The 20,995-nt window shown below is 46.8% G+C and overlaps 1 protein-coding gene and 1 long non-coding RNA gene across 4 annotated transcripts in view; one reads left to right on the top strand and one right to left on the bottom strand.

Moving 5' to 3' along the window:
* The window catches only part of LOC148506531 (uncharacterized), a 555,606-nt gene that overhangs the window by 103,652 nt on the left and 430,959 nt on the right, over positions 1-20,995 (top strand). The gene's annotated exons all lie outside the window — the stretch shown is intronic.
* The window catches only part of LOC148506551 (major histocompatibility complex class I-related protein 1-like), a 91,224-nt gene that overhangs the window by 23,822 nt on the left and 46,407 nt on the right, over positions 1-20,995 (bottom strand). The window contains exon 2 of the mRNA XM_088446500.1: positions 5,122-5,391. Coding sequence (XP_088302626.1) covers positions 5,122-5,391 — 270 coding nt within the window. The remainder of the gene's footprint in view (positions 1-5,121; positions 5,392-20,995) is intronic.

Below are 20,995 nucleotides of genomic sequence, written 5' to 3'. Positions count from 1 at the left end.
CTGCATATTATGACACCAATATCCCACTATAAAATATCAGCCTAGGGCTCCCATGCATCATTTGCCATCTTGTGCCCGTTCATGGCACACCAGCCATGTGCCCACAAGCTTATCAGCCAAATGCCTGTACCTAGCATGCTGCAAACCTGATGTACCTACACTATTATGCCAGTCATATACCCTCACACATTGTACCACCAATATCATTATTATTATGATTATTATTATAAGTGGCAGGAGCTAGGCTTCTGCTATTCTCCTGATAACGGGAATCTCCGGATCCTGTAATTGCACAGTTAGTGTCTGGGCGTGATTCGGAGATGCACACAAAGCGGGCACATCTGCCCATTTTTAGCCTTCTGCGCCCGCACCTGAGGTGATCATACTCCTCTATGAATCTACAGAGTGGCACATAAGTGCACCGCAACTCCACTTGCAGATAAATTGGTGTAATTGGGTAGCAATGGGGTGTTTGCTTATCAGAGAAACAATCAGGCATGTCGTGAGTGTGTCGGTGTAATAGCGGGATGTCCAGCGCCAGATTAAAGGTATATGGGCCTGGAGCTGAAATTTATGAAGGGCCTTTTGTGTACATCTGCAGGGGGTTTGACAGTCGCTGCGGTGCTGTAACTAGTAATGTGGGGGCGCGGCCTGTGTGGTGTGGTATACACAGGGGGTGTGGCCTGTGACATGGGTGTGGCTAAAAAAGTTTTTTGTGTGAGAGGGTGTAAATATGTTATCTGTCTTTCATTGAGTGCTAGAATAGTTTAAATTAATTAAAAAAAATCTAAATTGTTCACTGATTATTGTTATTATATCTGCAATGGTAATACTGGACTGGTGCAGTAAGGGTTACCTTATTGCTGTGCAACTGTGCATGCATGAGCTGGTTTGGACTTTAAGTTTTTATTTGTTAATTAAAAAAAATAAAGTTTACATAAAAAATATTTTAAATGATAAAACAAGACTTAGAAGTCTTTACATATAAAAAAATATATTTTTTGTTGTTTGTTTGTTTTTTAGAAATGTTATCTGTTACTGCCATTCTGAGATAGAACAGGTAGAACAGGATGTACTAAAGGGGAAAATAGTAGAAAGTTAGAAACCCCTGAAAATTCTATTCCCCATCAGTGACATAACTAGGGTATTTGGAGCCTAGGGCAAATGTAAAAATGGAGCCCCCTCCCCCCTATGTGCGCACACCGAAGCGAAGAATGGGCGTGGTCACTTAAAAAGTGAAGCGACATATGGGAGTGGTCACTTAAAAATGGGGCTAGTCAACATGACACACACCCCTTTATCGTCACTCTGAACATTCTTTCCATATGCACCTTAACCTCAGTAGTGCCCCTTATACAGTACCCCCAGTATGCAATATCCCCAGTTGTGGTCCCTCTTATGCAGGCCCATAATAGTGCCCCTTATACAGTACCCCCAGTAGTGGTCCCCCTTATGCAGCCCCCAATTAGTTCCCCTTATACAGTACACCCAGTATGCAATGCCCCCAGTAGTGGTCCCCCTTATGCAGCCCCTCTTTAGTTCCCCTTATTCAGTGCCCCAAGTAGTGGTCTCCCTTATGCAGGGCCCCATGTAGTGCCCCCCCTATGAAGTGCCCCCAGTAGTGGTCCCCCTTATGCAGGCCCCCAGCAGTGATCCCCCCCTATCCAGTGCCCCCTGTAGTGGTCCTCCCTATTTAGTGCCCCCAGTAGTGGTCCCCCCAGTGCAGTGCCCCTAGTAGTAAGCCCCTTATACAGTGCCCCCAGCAGTAGTGGTCCCTCCCATACAGTGCCCCCAGTAGTGGTCCCCCTTATGCAGGCTCTCAGTAGTGATCCCCCCTATCCAGTGCCCTTATACAGTGCCCCTGTAGTGGTCCTCCCTATTTAGTGCCCCGAGTAGTGGTCCCCTAGTAGTAGGCCCCTTATATAGTGCCCCCAGTAGTAGTTCCCCCCCAGTAGAGGTTCCCCCTCCTGATGCAGTGCCTCCAGTAGTAGCCCCCCCAGTAGCAGTCCCCCCCCAGTAGTAGTCCCCAGTAGTGCCCCACCCCCAGTAGAGGTTCCCCCAGTAATGGTTCCCCCAGTAATGGTGCCCCCAGTAATGGTGCCCCCACCCCCCCACCGATGTGCAGACACACAAGTAAAAAACTAAAACATAAATACACTTACCTGAATCCACGCTCCGGCTCCAGCCACTGTTCCTGACGCCGCACGTCAGTCCTCCCGGGCTGGCGTGCTCTGTATTATGGGAGAAACGTCATGACGTCTCTCCCATTACCCACTGCAGGAGCCGGAAAGGGAGTCGGCTCTTGCAGTGGGCGCTGCAGCAGTCAATGAGAGTCTATCTGACTCTCATGGGCTGCTGGTTAACACACACATCGCCGCCACAAAATGGTGATATGTGTGCAGCAGGAGCTAATGAGAGTCTGTCTGACTCTCATTGGCTGCTGGTTAACACACACTTCGTTGCCGCGCTGGCGGCGATGTGTGTGTAAACTGCACAGCCTGAGCCCGCCTCCCACCTTCCTCCTGGTGCTATTGGGTAAGCGCTCAGGGGGAGGGAAGGGGCTCGGCTGTGCAGCACAGGACCAGCGCTGGTGCAGGGAAGCCTAGCGCCGGTCCTGTGTAAATGTGTAGTGCTGACCGCACACACTGCAGTCGGCATTACACTGCCTAACTAGGGCAGGCGGGTACCATGGCCGGCGGCGTTCCCCCCCTATTTATTTTACAGTGTGGGTACAGGTGTCACCCGTCTGCTGGCACTTGTAGTCCCACAAGTGCCAAAGGGCAGGCATGCTTGCACCTGTAGTGCGGGGAAGAGCCCCGGGCTTCAGACCAAGCCTTGGGTTAAGGGAGAGGGTGGACCCCTTTATTCGGAGGTCCCCACCTCGCCTGAGATCCCTGGCTTGGCCTGACTGGCTTGGGCTGATAAAGCTTTGGCCCCGGAAACCTGGTGAAAGGGTCTCCGGGCTGTGGCATTACAGCCCGGCCGTTTTGGGTCCAGTGCTGGTTTTAAATATAGTGGGTACCCTACGCATTTTTTCCCCCTATATTTAAAACCAGGACTGGCCCTGCAGCCTGGTGTTGATTTCTAAATCACGGTGGAACCCTACACATTTTGTTCACCATAATTTTAGAAACCAGACAGGCTGGCAAGTCCGGGGCTGGTTAGACTTTTGGCCCTATGTCATTTTTTTCTGATATTTAACATTATTTTCTATATTTACAGGCAGAAACATACATGGATCACAGTGATCTGTGTATGTTTCTGCCAAACTCTCAGATCACAGGCAGGTGTATTTATTTCACAAATTTTTACAGGAGAGTTTTCCCATCTCATGAGAGTTTAGAAACTCTCTGCTTGGTAAATTCCCGAATCCTATCTTCACCAGTGAAAAGGTTCTCGAGTTTTGCCGATGGTGAATTGAAGAGAGTTTGCTAACTCTCCAGTATTTTCCCGTAGCAAAGGAGATCTCTCTTCCGAGTTTGACATTAGTAAATTTGAGAGTGGGAAAAAAATTACCAAACTCTCCCAAACTCTCACTTTAGTAACTTGACCCCCTAGTGTTCGGCTGCTGCTGTGTGCCATGTCAGTTGCCAAGGAAGGAGAGGAGTGAGGAGTCAATGGGCAGGGCTCTAAAAGACCCAGGGGCAGAGCTTTGGGCAGGGCCACAACTAGGGGGGAAGCTGGAGGTGCATGTGTACTGGGTGCGCCACTGCACCCGGCGCCAGTGTCCTCCAGCCCGGCACCATAGGGAGGCTCCAAGCCGGACACAAGCTGAGATGTTATTACCAGCGGGTGCTCGGCTCCTTCCCTGCAGCGCCAGCTCCCGGCTAAACCGACGGCAGGGCACTATGGGAGAGACGTCAAGACGTCTCTCCATAGTTCCGAGGAGTAGGTGGGCGGACCGGACGGAGGAGGACGCAGGAGCAGGGTTTAAGGTAAGTATTGGGGTTTTTTTTGGGAAGTGGCACTACAGGGGCATTACTAGGGGGCACTACAGGGGCATTACTAGGGGACACTACAGGGGCATTACTAGGGGACACTACAGGGGCATTACTAGCGGGCACTACTATATGGTCACTACAGGGGCATTACTACAGGGGCAATACTATATGGTCACTACAGGGGCATTACTACAGGAGCAATACTATATGGTCACTACTACAGGGGAATTACCTCAGGGGGCATTGCTATAGGTGCACTGCTGAAGGGGGCAATACTATGGGGGAATTACGAGGGGGGGGTGCCAAATTACTGTCTTGCCCCGGGTGAAAAAAACCCTAGATTTGGCCCTGCTTTGGGCATCCTGGAGTGTACAGCTACAGGGGGCGGAGCTTAACACAATTTAGGGGCGGGGCTTAGTGCAACAGGATGCACTGTCAGCCTGCCTGGGGGAGTAGTTTCAGACAGCCTGGGGTCAGATCTTCAAGCAAACCTGAGGGTAGGCGGGGCTCCGGGCAGCAGAGGTGTAATGAGTGATCATTCTGGTGGCCAGTAGAATAGACGGGTCTTCGCTCTTCAGAATGTAGTGGTGAGTGACATGAAAAAAGTTTTTTACTTCCCAACATAGCCTGCACTGCAGTAGGTCCTGTGGGCCTAGTTCCATGGGGTGGCCTGGAGCTGTAGCTCCACCCACCCCATTATTAATCCGGTCCTGGGGATGTCCAGAGGTGATTTCAGATGGATCTCTAGTACTAGGTATAGAACTGGGGCAAGTGCCCACTGATAGTGATGACTGCTACTTTCACCCTGGGATGAATAGAGGCGAGGCAGCCACAGAGATGCACGCAAGTCCGCATACAGGTAAAGCACACATTTATTTCCACGTATGTAATGCAGCAGAAATTCCTTCCACTTTGCATCTGACTCAGGCTGTCTGTATTCATTTTTTCTTTTCAGTTCCGAATGGTTTCCGGCTGATTTGTACTTGAGGTTGTTTCTTTTAATAAAAACTGATTTCACCCACTCTTTCTCCCTACTATTTAGAGATTGTTATAGAATTGTAACCATACTTTCATGATCTGTAACTGTAGAAGTACTTTAGAAGATGCAGCTTATGAAGACAAATACAGAACATTACAGTTATAGGCCACTAGGCAAACAGTATAATGTGTTTATTCTTACCTTTAGTCTGGTTAAAATATTTCATTCTTTTTATCTCATGTATGATCTGCTGCTGCCTGTTCTCATAATACTTAGCAATGTCAGTTTGATTCACCCAGTGCTGAGGGTCCATTGATTCCTCCAAACAGGACAGCAGAGGCTGCACCCTACGCGTTTTACTGGTGTATCTCACAACTTGTACATCATCCACATATCCACCAACGTGATAGTAAGGCTGTCCGGGACCAGGAGATGAGGTTGTGGTGAAAAAATAGTGAAGACTGCGACTTTCTGTGTGAGATAAGTAACTCTATGTTAGCACGGAGGACCAAGCATTCATGCCTTTATATAGAAATCCTCTCTGGTATAAGCTTTATAGACAGAGCATTATCAGCTTTATTTTACTTCACTAAACCTCATACATTTTAAATAAAATTCCATTTGTCATTTGGTGCATAACACATTGGACATCCACAATCCCGTCCCTAAACAGCTCTCCACAGCAGTGGCGTAATGATGCACAAGGGAAACGTCCTCTGAGCAGAACCCCTCAAGCCCTGCATCTTATCTTACAAGCGGGTCCCTCCTCCTGCACTAAATATCACTGGGAAGATGGCACATGAGCACAAGAGAGTAAAGGCTCTGGCACAGTGCCATGGTCTTTGCTTTTATGGTGCGGCGCCATCTTTCTGAAGATTTCACTGGGAAGATGGAGCAGCGGAGTCCGGACCCGCTTACCGGCATAAGGTAAGTGTACTATGGGTGCAGGGTGTGCTCTGCAGGATCTCTTTTTACCCACGGGACAGTGGACCTAATTCAGACCCGCTCGCGAGCGCTGAGCACTCGTAAGCGGGTTGATAGTGCCCAAGTGCGCATGCGCACGACGGAGGCTGTTCCGTCGTGCGCATGCGTGAGACCCGGATAGCGTCAGGGAAGCCGTCACTCCAGGTCTCGCACCAAAGGGGGCGTGCTGTACATATCTCTAACCCTCCTCCCCTTGTGCCTATCCCAACCCTCCCCCTAATACATATCTCTAACCCTCCTCCTAGTGCCTAACCCCAACCCTCCCCCTAACCCCACTACTTACCGTCGAGATGCCGGCGGTCTGGATGCTGGTCCTGGGATTGTAACTGGAGTCGGAATTCTGGCGCTGGTATTCTGAGTGACAGCATCTTACACCCGGATTTAAACTACATCCCCACCACATACCCTACACCCATTATAAATACGCCTATGCCCCGCAGGACTTAGGACCTCATTCAGAGTCGGTCGTTGCGGCCGCACGGTATTAGGGGAAAGGGGCCGTATATGCAAATGAAGCGATCACAAGTTGCGGTCCTAAGATGAGATCGTTTGCTGAACGACCGAGGGTAAGAAGCGATCGTAAGACTAAATCACGCCCCCTTCTCGATCACAACACACGTCATCTCCTGGCATATAAGGATTAATCGCGAGCATCGGGAACCATCGGAGCTGGTCGTAGAGCTTAAGGTTGACCATACCCTCTCTTAAGCACTACGATCAAGTCAGTGTACAAACCTCCCATGTCACATGTGCCATGACACTACTTTGTTAATTATGCACTCCCATAAAACGTATGCACTCCCAGAAACGCCGTTCGCATAATTAGGCACGCCTGCGTTCAGATCTCCACTCCCCCGTTTTCAAGCACCTTCCCCTGTTACCACCCACAAATGGTTCATTCTGTCACTCAAACTAACGACCTGGCTGTGTTCAAGGAGAGAGAATTTTCTGATCGTAACAGCTAGTTTGCGCACGCGCATTGCGAACTTTACGCATGCGCAGTTCAGCGAACATCGGCTGCGTACGACCATGCGGCCGCAATGACCAACTCTGAATGAGGTCCTTATTGTGGGGATGGAAGGTAGAAAAATGCCCAGGTTGTATAGTGGAAAATCATTTCTTCAAAGTCCCTCATCCCACTCTCTTTTTAGGACCACCCACTTCATTCATTCAACTTTTCCCTTGTCTTTCCAAATTCTGCTCATTTACACTTTGGCAGAGATGTATCAAGCCTTGGAGAGAGATAAAGTACCAACCAACCATCTCCTAACTGTCACTTTACAGAATGTGCTAGATAAATGACAGTTAAGCTGGGTACACACAATCTTCAGGAGATCATACTCCAGACAGACTGTTTATACAATCCTTCTGGAGGCATACATCCAATCTATACATACACACTTGTCCAATTTTTCAGCAGACCTCCAATCTGCATCTGCTCAAACAGAAAGCAGATATCACTCACTCACAAATTAACATAATAATGGGCAGAGCTACACTGCACACAAAAAAAATGTGTAGGGTTTCCCCCCTAAGTCAGTACCAAGCCCTGGACTTCTGAGCCTTGTCCGATATTGGAAAATTGGGGGGAAAACTGTGTTGGGTTCCCCTTCTTCTCTAAGAACCAGCATCAGGCTCTATTTTACTTCACTAAACCCCATACATTTTCAAAAATGTTCCATTTGTCCACTTGGTGCATAGGGCTTGATCACCCATTCACTAGGCTGCGTTTGCACGCTGCTGGTCGATTGTCACTGTCTGCACATGCGTCAGTGTGCGCATGCGTAAACCAGTCATTGCGATCGGGAAGTGATCACCCAGAAGACACAGATGGCCCGCTAGTTTGAGTGATCAAATGTGCAGTTTGTAGGTGGTGACAGGGGAAGGACCTTGAAAACGGGGAAGTGGTGGCGCGAATGCAGGCGTGACTGTGCATCAGAACGGCATTCTTTGGGCGTGCATAATTAAAGTGGAGCATCATAGTACACGTCACCTGGTTGTCTAAACCACTGCAGCACTTGCTGTGCATGCGGTAGGGTAGGCTCAACCACAAACACTGCGTATGCAGCCGATGGTTCTCGATGTTACCGATACACTTCCTAGAGATGACGGGCGTAATGAAGGGCACGTGGGCGCCTTTAGACTGGCCGCCGGTCGCATGTTAAGACATAGTGGGCGTACTGATGTCTTACAGTGCGATCGCAGGATTTGCATACTCGGCCTCCTGACGGCTGCATGCAAACGCGAACGGGTCTGAATCGGCTCCATAGAACATTGGACATCCACAATCCCTTCCCAGAACAGCTCTCCACAGCAGTGGCGTAATGACACACAAGGGAAACATCCTCTGAGCAGCAGCCCCCAGGCCCTGCATCTTATCCTGTGCCAGCAAGCGGGTCCCTCCTCCTCCACTGAATAACACAGGGAAGTACCGTTCTCTGCGTTTCCCATATGTATTAAGCTCCGCAATATGTTACTTTCTGGAGCTTGAATCCGGTTCAGTAAAAGCCTGTAGGGTTTCTTTTCACATTGTGCACAGAGAGGGATCCAATGGGGTCCCTCCCAGCATCAGTCGCAGCGCACAAGTCATACGACACATGCGCAGAAGGACTCCCGACTCAAACCTGGAAGACCAATAATCACAAAGGACAGCTCTTTTAGGTACATACAGACGTTATCAACACCTTTATGTACCCGATAAGTGGCGGTATGCACCGCATTCTAAATGCGGCGCGTAGTACATCCTACCACCAGAGACTTAAATAAATCACGAGTAAGGGGACATTGGGCCTGTCATTATTACATGTGTCATTATAATAAAACATCATATAATGTTTTGTTTAGGGATGAGCGGTTCGGATTCCACAGAATCCGAACCGCTCCGAAAATATCGGGGATCAGAGTGCACCCGAACGCTGTTCAGGTGTTCCCCGCCTGACTCAGATCCCCCTTCGAGGCCAAACGGCGGCCTCCTGACGTCGGATCCTCACGAGAGAATCCAACGTCAGGGCCCCACTAGTGTAGGGAAGACTGCAGTGAGAGCGGTCTGCCCTACACAGACACAAACACACAGCCGCCAGACGTCTCTCCCATAGTGGAAAGAGGAGCAGACGGCAGCAGCCATGGCAGGAGTGGGGATTCAGGTTTTTTTTTTTTTTTCCTTTCCCATACCACTGGGGGCACAACTACTGGGGGCACACTACTAGGGACACACTATTTTATTTATTTATCAACAGTTTCTTATATAGCACAGCATATTCCATTGCGCTTTACAATTGGAAACATAAATCGAACAAAACTGGGTAATAACACACAGATATATAGGTAGGAAGACCCTGCTCATAAGCTTACAATCTATAGGGAAATAGGCATTTATACACAAGGATAGGTGCTATATATTGCAATTTGGTCCGGCCAGAATGCAGAGCTTCTTGGTGGGCTGAATGATTCAGTCACACAGGAATGTCGGCCAAATGTCAGGAGGATGTGAAAGAAAGACAATGTGTGGACTGTGAAAGGGGATGTAATTAGAAATGTAAGCTATGAAGGTTATGTGGGTGGTTCAGGAATCTGATAAGCTTGCCTGAAGAGGTGAGTTTTCAGGGAACGCTTGAAGGATTGGAGACTAGAGAAAAGTCTTATTGTGCATGGTAAGGCATTCCATAGAGTGGGTGCAGCCCAAAGAAAGTCCTGTAACCGTGAGTGGGAGCAAGTAATGCGTGGGGATGAGAGATGCAGATCTTGTGCTGAGCGGAGAGGTCGGGTTGGGAGATATTTTGAAATGAGTGAAGAGATGTATGTTGGTGTGGTTTGGTTAATAGCCTTATGTGTAAGTAAAAGTATTTTATATTAAATACGGTAGAAAACTGGCAGCCAATGGAGGGACTGACAGAGTGGTGCAGCAGACGATGAATGTTTGGTAAGGAAGATAAGCCTTGCAGCTGCATTCATAATGGATTGTAATGGCGATAGCCTGTTTTTGGGAAGACCAGTAAGGAGACTATTGCAATAGTCAATGCAGGAAATAATGAATGTATGGATTAGAGTTTTAGCAGTGTCTTGTGTGAGATATGGTCGAATTCTGGATATGTTTTTTAGATGTATGTAACATGATTTTGAGACAGATTGAATGTGGGAAACAAAGGACAGTTCAGAGTCAAGTATGACACAGAGAGATCAGCTTGGTAACTGTTTCTGGCTGGTGAAAATATAATTAATTCTGTTTTAGAAATATTAAGTTTCAGGTGGCGAGATGACATCCAAGATGAAATGGCAGAAAGACATTCAGTGACACAGACCAATACAGATGGTGATAAATCTGGGGAGGATAAGTAGATTTGAGTATCATCCGCATACAGATGGCAAACTAATCCGCTCTTTTGGATTTCAGTACCAAGAGAGGTGATATAGATAGAGAATAGCAGAGGACCTAAGGCAGAGCCTTGCGGTACTCCAACTGATAGAGGTAGCGAAGAGGAGGCAGAATCAGAAATATGAACAGTAAAAGAGCGATCAGATAGGTAGGAAGAGAACCAAGAAAGAGCTTTGTCCTTAAGACCTAGGGATTGTAGTGTTTGTATGAGAAGAGAATGGTCAACAGTGTCAAAAGCAGCAGAGAGATCTAGAAGAATTAGGAGTGAGTAATGACCTTTAGCCTTGGCAGTGACCAGATCATTTACTACCTTAGTCAGTGCTGTCTCTGTGGAGTGTTGGGAATGAAAGCCAGACTGAAGTGGGTCCAATAAGTTGTGCGAGTTAAGAAAGTGTTTGAGGCGGGTGTAGACAAGTCTCTCAAGTAGCTTGGAGGGGCATGGGAGGTCGGAGATAGGACGGTAATTTGAGAGAGTATTAGGGTCAGAATTTTGTTTTTTCAGAATGGGAGTAATCACTGCGTGCTTGAACAGTGATGGAAAGTTGCCAGTAGAGAGAGAGAGATTACAGATTTTAGTTAGGGTTGGGATAAGCACAGGAGACAGAGCTTTACTGATTTGTGAGGGTATAGGATCTAGAGGAGAGGTGATAGAGTAGGAGGATGAGAAGAGTGTAGATACTTTATCTTCATTTGTGGGGTCAAATGAAGAGAATGTGCCAGAGGGTTTAGGATGGGTAATTTAGCATGTCATTAGCTGAGGAAGAGCATACCATTTCATTTCGGATCTTATCAATCTTGTCCTTGAAATAGGAAGCAAAATCTTGTGCACCGATAGTAGCAGGTGGCTTGGGTGGGGGGGGGGGGGGGGGGGGAGAAGCACTTTAAATGTATTAAAAAGTTGCTTGGGGTTAGAGGCTTGAGCAGAGATTAGAAATTGGAAATATGTTTGTCTGGCAGTGTCCAGAGCAGTACAATAAGAGTTGTAGATAGTCTTATATGTGAGGAAGTCACTTGGAGTACAAGACTTTCGCCACTGACGTTCTACTTTACATGAGAGTTTTTGTAGATGCCTTGTTGAGTTAGAATGCCATGGTTGACGTCTAAGTCTACGTGGTGTGTGATGGGTAGCTGGAGCAACTTCATAAAGGGCTTTTTCTAGAATCTGGTTTAGGTGTGATTCAGCAGTCTCAGGAGACGTGAATGTAGAAATTGGTGAGAGTCATTGTTGTAGAGAGGTAGCTAGTTGTTGAAAGTTAATAGCATTAATATTTCTGTGGGTTTTAGGAGGTTTGGTTGATTTCAATGACACTGAGGTTGATGTAATGGAGGAGAGTGTGCAGGTGATAAGGTTGTGATCTGAGAGAGGGAAAGGAGCATTAGTGAAATCAGAAACTGAGCATAGTCTGGTGAATATAAGATCAAGGCAGTGGCCCTCCTGATGAGTGGAGGAGTCAGGGTCTCCTTCAGAGCCGCTCGTAAGCGGCCGCTCATTCGTTCCGAGCGATGTTCGCACATCTGCGCATGCGTACGGATTGAAATACGCATGCGCGAACTAGTCAGTGTGGCCGAAAATCGTGTGCTCGCTAAATAGCGAATTCCTGCTAATTTGAGTGACAGGATGAGGCATATGTGGGTGGTAACAGGGGAAGGTGCTTGAAAACAGGGAGTGGAAATCAGAATGCAGGCGTGCCTAAAGGTCAAAACGGGCATTTTAAGGGTGTGCATAATTAATACAGCAGCGTCATTGCCCACGTCACTTGGTTATTTTAAAGTCTGAACTGCTCGCAAGATTGTGGTAGGAAAAACCAACCACAAAGAATAGCAAGCAGTTCAGACGCCGTTCGATGTACTCGATTAATCTAATAAATAGCGGACATGACGTATGATGCGAGCGGCCAGGGGGCGTATTTTCAAAAAAACCTACCGCATGTTTTGTTCGCTCGTTCAGACATGGAGGCATCAACAGACCGCAAAGAGCGAACGGTTCATTTAAATAGCCACCCCCTTTTTCTGAACGAGCGAGCGCAAATAGCGTCCGGCTCTGAATCAGACCCTCAGTCCATTGGGAGAGGCCAACAGAGGAGGCATGAGGAGATTGTGGACTGTCAATGAGGATATTGAAATCACCCATAATGATGGTGGAGATGTCTGAGGATAGGAAGTGAGGGAGCCAGGCAGAAAAATGTTCCAGAAATTGTTGAGGTTGCCCAGGTGGGCGATAGATAGCAGCATCTCGCAGAGAGAAAGGGGTGAAAGTCCTGATAGAATGTACTTCAAATTATGTAAATGTAAAGCTGCATACACACACAACGATTTTGTTACCAACGATTTTATGAACGATTTTTTAAAGTGAACGATTTTTTTGAACTACAAACGATTTTTGCATATTCCCTTAATGAAAATCATTCAGTTGACAAGTCTGACTGAACTACAAACTACAAATGTGAACGCGCATGAACGATAATCGTTCATCGTTTGACTCAGAAAGTGAACGATTTTTTCAAACGATTATCGTTAAACGATATCATTTAACAATAATCGTTCAAAAAATCATTGTGTGTGTATGCAGCTAAAGTGAAGGTACCTGTGGGAGAACTGTGTATGTGAAAGATTGGGAGAGTAATGGCCCTCATTCAGAGCCGCTCGTTAGCGGCAGTACGCTCGTTCCGAGCGATGTTTGCACATCTGCGCATGCGTACGCTTTTTAGTACGCATGCGCGAACCAGTCAGTGCGGCCGAAAATCCTTTGTACGCTATATAGCGAGTGCCTGCTATTTTGAGTGACAGAATGAGGCGTATGTGGGTGGTAACAGGGGAAGGTGCTTGAAAATGGGGAGTGGAGATCCGAACGCAGGCGTGCTTAAAGGTCAAAACGGGCGTTTTATGGGTGTGTATATTTAAATCAGCAGCGTCATTGACCACGTCACTGGGTTATTTTAGAGCCAGAACTGCTCGCAAATTTGTGGTAGCAAACACCAACCACAAGAATAGCGAGCAGTTCATACGCTGGTCGATGTACTCGATTAATCTAATAAATAGCGGACATGACGTAGGATGCGTGCGGCCAGGGGGCGTTTTTAACAAATAAACGAGCGTATGTTTTGCTCGTTCGTTCAGACTTAGAGGTGTGAACAGACTGCAATGTGCGTACGGATCATTTGAATAGCCACCCCTTGTTTTTAAACGAACGACCGCAAATAGCGTCCGGCTCTGAATGAGGGCCTATATTCCTACCCCACCTCCTTTACAATTACCAGGTCTGGGGGTGTGTGAGAAGTGTAGGTCACCATGTGAAAGTGCAGCAGGGGAGACAGTGTCTGATTGGGTGAGCCATGTTTCTGTTATTGCCAGAAGGTTAAGGTTAGTTGAAATAAAAAGGTCATGGATGGATGTTAGTTTGTTGCAGACAGAGCGTGCATTCCATAAGGCACATTTTAGTGACTTGGAGGGTGAAGGGATGCACGCAATGTTTATGAGGTTAGCTGGATTTATAGCTCATTGTGTGGCATGTGTGCTGGGCCTGGATTTGGTGATACGTCACCAGCTAATAGAAGCAGAAGGAGAGAGATATAAATATATTGGTGGGATTTGTATGACGACAGGTTATGGATGTTAATGTCAGTGTGTATAGATAAGTTAAAAGCTCATGTGTGTTTGTAAGAGGAGAGTAGATTAATGAGGCAGCAATATGTATAGAAGGATGAGATGCAGGGAGAGTAAAGGATGAAGTAGCCTTAGAGATGAACCCATGGAGTGAGATGATAAAAATAAGTTTTTGATACATTGTGTATTAAATATTTTTGAATTGTTTTTAAACAAAATAAATCTACTGTAAAGAAATTAAGCTGTAATTATCTGGTTTTAGCTGTTATTCAATGTGTGTTCAACGGTTTTTTAACTGTTCAGTAATCACACTTAGTTATAACTACACTTTGTTCATAACTACAACAAGCTGCAACCCTCAGCAAGCTGATCTTAAGACTGACTGTTAAGAAATAGTATGGTTGATTAAGACACAGGCCTCATCTGAGCCAATTGGTCAGCTGATTGAGATGCAGATTGATCAATGGACATACATTGCACAGTGGGTTTAAGTAAACAGGCAGTATGACACTATAAACTATGCTTCAGTGATCCCCATCAAACCACAAGCAATGACTATGGCTAGCAAGTCATAAAAGATTCACATACATTGAAACAGATGAATAATAGTAGTTTGCAGATGTACTACTGGGGATACTACTAATGGGGGCACTAATACTCGGGCCACTTTTAATGGGGGTACAATTACTCTGGGCACTACTACCACTGGGGGGATTGTGTAAGGGGCAGTATTGCTGTGGGCATTGTATAACGGGCACTACTACTGTGGGCATTGTATAAGGGGCATTACTAGTGTGGGCTTTGTGTATAAGGGTCACTAATGTGGACATTGTGTAAAAGGGGCACTACTGTATGTCGTAACATAAATAAGAGACAATTTATGGTGTAATGTGAATCGGGCACTATGGGCCTGATTCAGAGCCGCTCGCGAGCTCACAGCGCTCGCAAGTGGCTCAATGTTTGGCCACTGTGCATGTGCTGCGTGCGCGAGCCCCGCCGAGCTGCGGGGCTCGCTACAAGACGGGGCGTCTGTTGATGGTGAGTGACAGCTCGCCCCGTTTTGTAGGTGGGTAGTGGGGGTGGTTGCACAAATGCAGGCGTTTCCTTAGGAACACCTGGCGTTTGTGGGAGGACCTACTGACATCACTACTGATGTCAGTAGTGGACTTCCTGTTCTATTAGAGCAGGAAGTCCACTCGGCCTTGCGGCAGTCTAGACCCTACCACAGGGTCTTGTCGCAAGGCCGATGGTCGCAATAATCGTGACGGTCTCCAGGCCACTCGCACAAGCTGTGGGAGGTCTCCCACAGCTTTGCTAATGGCAGGAGAATAATAAAGAAAAAAAAATGCCCACAGACCCTGAGAGCTGCCTGCGGCAGCGAGCGAGTCTGAATCAGGGCCTATGTGTGGTGTAATGTGAATAAGATTGTGCATTGTGACTCCTTGGGCTGTAGCCCACTTTGTAAACAAGTACTGTGACTCTGCTGGCCGTACCCCACTGGGTGGGTGGGAGGGCCAAAGGACAACTCCAACTTGCACTACCTCTCATTTCTGCCACTGCTGTGTGGCAATGTTTCATAGACGTGCTATAAATTGTGGTGTCTGTGCCGCTTCTCTGTCGCTTAGTAACCAGTCAGCTCACTGCAACCTTTGGCCAATAATGGTGAAAACAATATTATAAGCTGTGAGGTGGTCTAAATTGACTGTAAATGACTGGAAATTAATGTTATTGAGGTTAATAATACTCTGGGAAGAAAAAAAAGGCAAATTTATGTGATTTTAGATTTTTTTGTACAATTTTGTAAAAAAAAATCCAAATCCAAAGCCAGTCACCGCAGTTTGGCAAATCCAAATCCAAAGCCGGACAACGAATTAGAAGCAAATCCAAATCCGGCAAAAATGGACCGGCGTACATTCCTAATAAATACTGGATTGTTTCTTTTCTCACTGTCTGCGAATAGGACTGGATGGGCTTTATGTCAATCATCAGCCCATGTCAATAATTGGCTCTCACAGTTAACATGCGGTGATTGGCACAGCATATTGTCAATCAGTGTGTTATTATTATTATCATTTATTTATATGGCGCCACAAGTGTTCCGCAGCGCCTTACAAAGTACATAAACAAGTTGTAGACAAGCGACTTACAGAACAATACAATACAGGACAAGGACATGGATAATATATATTGCTACATTAGCGACCATAACACCCAGATAAGCAACAGAGCATAAGCAACCAAGTGTTAGGTGCCCTAGTGGGGAGTAAGAAGTAGATGAAAGTAAATGAGAACTGTCATTGGCTGGACTCAGACCTGGTTTACCAGGATGGTGTGAGCATGGAGATCAGGTGATTTGTTGTGAGCAAGCCAGACGGCGAAATGCACGTCAACCTCTCATTCCTACCACGGACCCGATCAGCTGACCCCCTGATACATTCCCCGCACTATCGTTGATTCTGGGCTGACGAAATTTCAGTGTCCAGCGCGTGCAGCATAGCGGTCTAAACACAGCCGCAGGCTAAGCACTGCACACATGGGGGAATGAACTAGACGCAGCTTGCAGAAGCTGACAGGCAGCTGACATGGAACACTCATTCCGGGATGAATACTTACAGACAGGCAGGCTCAGGTACAGGTATTATACTTACCTTTATCCTTCTGGGTGGCGACCTGACTGAATCTGGGTGAATTTGATCTCTGCAATACCTAAAGACACCAGGGATCATCTAACTCCCCAATAAGATCTTTAACAACCCACTTTTACATGTATTTTCTATAGGCATTAGCCCCCCACTCTCTCATTACTTGTCCAATACTAGGCCTTCTGTACAACAAGTAAAAGCAGAAGTGGGGGACATCTACGTGTCTTACTTTTACTTATTCTAATGAAAGAGTATAATATGATCTTCACCTGCCTGTAGAAATTACAAGATAACATTCTATTGTCCTATTATTGTCTCAAATAACAGATAAAGGATATGAACCACCACCTCTTAAGTAGCTATTATCAGGTTTAATTAGTCTATGCCAGGAATTCCCAACGACGGTCCTCAAGGCACACTAACAGTCCAGGTTTTAAGGATAGCCATACTTGAGCACAGGTGACTTAATTAGTACCTCTGTTATTTTGATTTAACCATCTATGCTAAACCATGGCTATCACTAAAACCAGGACTGTTATACCCCTTTTCCACCAAAATTCCGGGTCTGACCCGGAGTTGGAACAAGGTTCCTATCCGGATCAGACCGGGAATTTTGCCGGCGCCGACACCGGGATTACACCGCAGTCGGGTCTGCATAGACCTGGCTTTTCTGGCGTGTAAGTGGTCGCTTGGAGATGACGTAATCTCCAAGCGCCACTGAAGCCGGACCAATCGGCAGGCTTGCAGCGCACTCCAGGTCATCCTGACCCAGAGTGCGCTGTTCTCACAGCAGGGTTTCGCGGGCTACGCCCGTGTTAAACCCTGCTAGTTACCTGGGTTGGATTGCCGGGTCACTCAACCTGGCGATCCAACCCTCTCCCCTTTTACACCAGGGAGCTGCCCGGGTTAACCCTGCAATAACCCTGGTTTTAGCTCCGGTGTAAAAGGGGTATTAGTGTGCCTTGAGGACTGAGGTTGGGAATCACTGGTCTATGCGGACCATCCTGTTAAATTACTTAGCTTGAAGGTATGAATCTAAAAACTGCTATGGTATAAATGATTTATGCGACAATAATATATCCAAAAGTACACATGCCATTTTTTACTATAAGGGATTGTGCAATTAATATTGTTTATCTATAATTTGCATGGATGATGGGCAAATTCGACCAATGACACTCACTTCATGCTTTATTTATCTGCGCATTGAAGCTGTATATATGCCATTTTTGCTGCTTTTAAGGTGACATGTGCAATATTATCAAATTGGCAAGTAGTCTATTAATCAAGCCAATTTCTATTATCTGATTACATCAATCAAAATATGTATATATTTTCATCTCATGATATCAATCGCTGCTACAAGGAGTGTATGTGCAATATATATATATATATTGTGACCTAAACTATCAATGCAAACTATATGACTATCATATATTCTTTGGTTGCAATTAATGATAATCATTTCATGCCTCAGTCACCTGTGCATTGAAGCTGTTTATATGCTATTTTTTCAAAGGGACATGTGCAATGCAACTAAATTGACAGTTGGCCTTATGATTAAGCCGATTTTCACTATCTGATTGCAATCATTAGACTGTATATACTGATACTGTATGATCTCTCTTTGCTGCTAGAATGATGACATGTGCAATATACAGTATTTACTGTGACCTGAATTATCCTTGCAAACCAACTGATTGTCATTTCTATTGGTGCATACACACGTAACGATTTTTTGAACGATTTAACTATAACAACGTCGTTATCGTTCAAAAAATCGTACAGTTTCTGAGTCATAACAATGAACGATTATCGTTCATGCGCGTTCCCATTTATAGTTTGTAGTTCATTCTGACTGACCAACTGAAAGATTTTCATTAAGGGAAGTAACAATAATCGTTTGTAATTCCAAAAAATTGTTCATTACATATCAAAAAATCAATCACTTTTTCAAAGGAAAAACTGAACGAAAATCGTTCATTAACTACATCATTACGTGTGTATGCAGCTTAACTAACCAGATACCTTTTGTAGATATTATATAAGCATCCTGCAATTACTCCTATCTGTTAAGGGTGTGTGCAATTTATTAGGGTCTCTGGGCCTGATTCAGACCTGCACGCGAGCGCTATGCACTCGCAAGCGGGTCAATGGTGGCCCAGTGCGCATGCGCATGACGGAGCCGGCTCCGTCGTGCGCATGCGCGAGACCCGGATAGCGATGGGCAAACAGTCGCTCCGGGTCTCGCTCCAAAGGGGGCGTGCTGTCGATGTTGAGTGACAGCACGCCCCCTTTGGTGGGCGGGCCGGGGGAGTGGCTGCCCAAACGGAGGCATTCCCATGTGAACGCCTACCGTCTGGGGGTTGGCCTCACTGACATCACGAGTGATATCAGTAGGAGAGATTTCGGCTCTGTTAGAGCCGAAATCTCTCTGGGGCTTGCGGCAACGAGACCCTACCACAAGGGTCTCGTTGCAAGCCCGATGGTCGTGATGGTCTTGACCATCGCGACCATCTTCCTGGCCGCTCGCTATAGCTGTGGGTGGACACCCACAGCTATGCGAGCAGCCAGGAGGCCGCTCTAAAAAAAAAAAAAAGACCGGCCCTGATTCAGAGCGAGCGCTCTGTCAAAGCGTCCGGCTCTGAATCAGGGCCTCTGACCTTTATTACAATACCATTGTTGTAAGTAAATTGGGTGACAAAACAATGTATGCTTTAATATTGTCATAAACTCGATAACCAGAATCAATATAATATAGTAAGTACACATTTTTTCAATCTTCCTGTTTCTAATATTTTCGCCTTCTTTTTTTTATTCTTTATCACGATATTAACCGTTATTCATTTTTATTTTATTTTGGTATGTATAAAATAAAATCTACGTTTAATTTGTTTACTAATTAAAGAGTGCCCCACAAAAGGAATTTTTTCTTATTTGTTTGCCTGTGCAAAAAAAACCCTTTTTGTAATATACAGTATATAACTTTTACACCTAAATTCCGGGTCTGACGGGAGTTTGAACAGGGTTCCAATCCGGATCAGACCCGGAATTTAGCCGGCGCCGACGCAGGACATATCCGAGTCGGCGCCATTCACGCTGGAGTCGGGTCTGCATAGACCCGGCTTTTCCGGCGTTGAAATGGACGCTTGGAGATGACGTCATCTCCAAGCACCACTGAAGCCGGACCAATCGGACTGCATGCAACGCGCCCCAGCTCCTCTCCTCCAGGGTGTCACATGACAGGAAGGGGGCGGCGCACACATCAGCCGCACTGAAGAGTCTGTGCGGACGCCGGCTGAGAGTGACCTCCGCTCCATCCTACTGCTTGCTGCACTCGACTCCTCACTCTCTCTTTCTGGGTGGTTGGCGGCTGTGCCCGCACTCTGGACTGGGCGGCACTGACTGGGCATGGGATGGAAGCGCGACAAGCGCACAGCAGCTTCAACAGGTTCCAACTGCCAGGTATCTAAACTGCACCTCTGCGGGGGGAGGGGGAGGGAGAGCGCATGCAGCGTGTTAATAATGTCACTGTCAGTTGTGCAGGCTGCCTGCAGCAGCATGTTGGGGCCTGTGGGGGGGTGCAGCATGTGTAATATCAATTGGGGGGGTGCAGCATAATGTGTAATGTATATGCTGGGGGCGCAGCATGTGTAATATCAATGGGGGGGTGCAGCATGTGTAATATCAATTGGGGGGGGTGCAGCATAATGTGTAATGTATATGCTGGGGGTGCAGCATGTGTAATATCAATGGGGGGTGCAGCATGATGTGTAATGTATATGCTGGGGGGGTGCAGCATGTGCTATGTCAGTTGGGGGGGTGTAGCATGTGCTATGTCAGTTGGGGGGGTGCAGCATGTGCTATGTCAGTTGGGCGGGTTCAGCATGTGCTATGTCAGTTGGGGGGTGCAGCATGTGCTATGTCAGTTGGGGGGTGCAGCATGTGCTATGTCAGTTGGGGGGGTGAAGCAGCATGTGTTATGTCAGTTGGGGGGGTGCAGCATGTGCTATGTCAGTTGGGGGGTAAAAGCATGTGCTATGTCAGTTGGGGGGGTAAAAGCATGTGCTATGTCAGTTGGGGGGGTAAAAGCATGTGCTATGTCAGTTGGGGGGGTGTGCAGCATGTGCTATGTCAGTTGGGGGGCTTCACAGGGCCGTTTCTAGGGGCGGGCCACCTGTGCAATCTTTACTCAGGTGGCACTACTACTTGGGGCTTTACTATCTGGGGCACTACTACATAGGGAGCATTACTATTGGGGGCACTAATACAGGGGACACTACTACAGGGGGCAATACAACTGGGGCACTACTATAAGGACCATTACTATTGGGGGTATTACTGCAGGGGCATTACTGATGGGGGCACATGGCATAGAGGGCACTACTACTGGGTGCACTGCATAAAGGGCACCACTACTGTGGGCTCTGCATAAGTTGTACTGTGGGCACTGCATAAGGGGCATAAATACAGG

Source organism: Taudactylus pleione, unplaced genomic scaffold (genome assembly GCF_031769625.1).
Source record: "Taudactylus pleione unplaced genomic scaffold, aTauple2 ptg000400l, whole genome shotgun sequence".
Taxonomy (NCBI): Eukaryota; Metazoa; Chordata; class Amphibia; order Anura; family Myobatrachidae; genus Taudactylus; species Taudactylus pleione.
The sequence above is the reverse complement of the archived record's forward strand: the minus strand, read 5'-3'. Positions and strand labels throughout refer to the sequence as shown.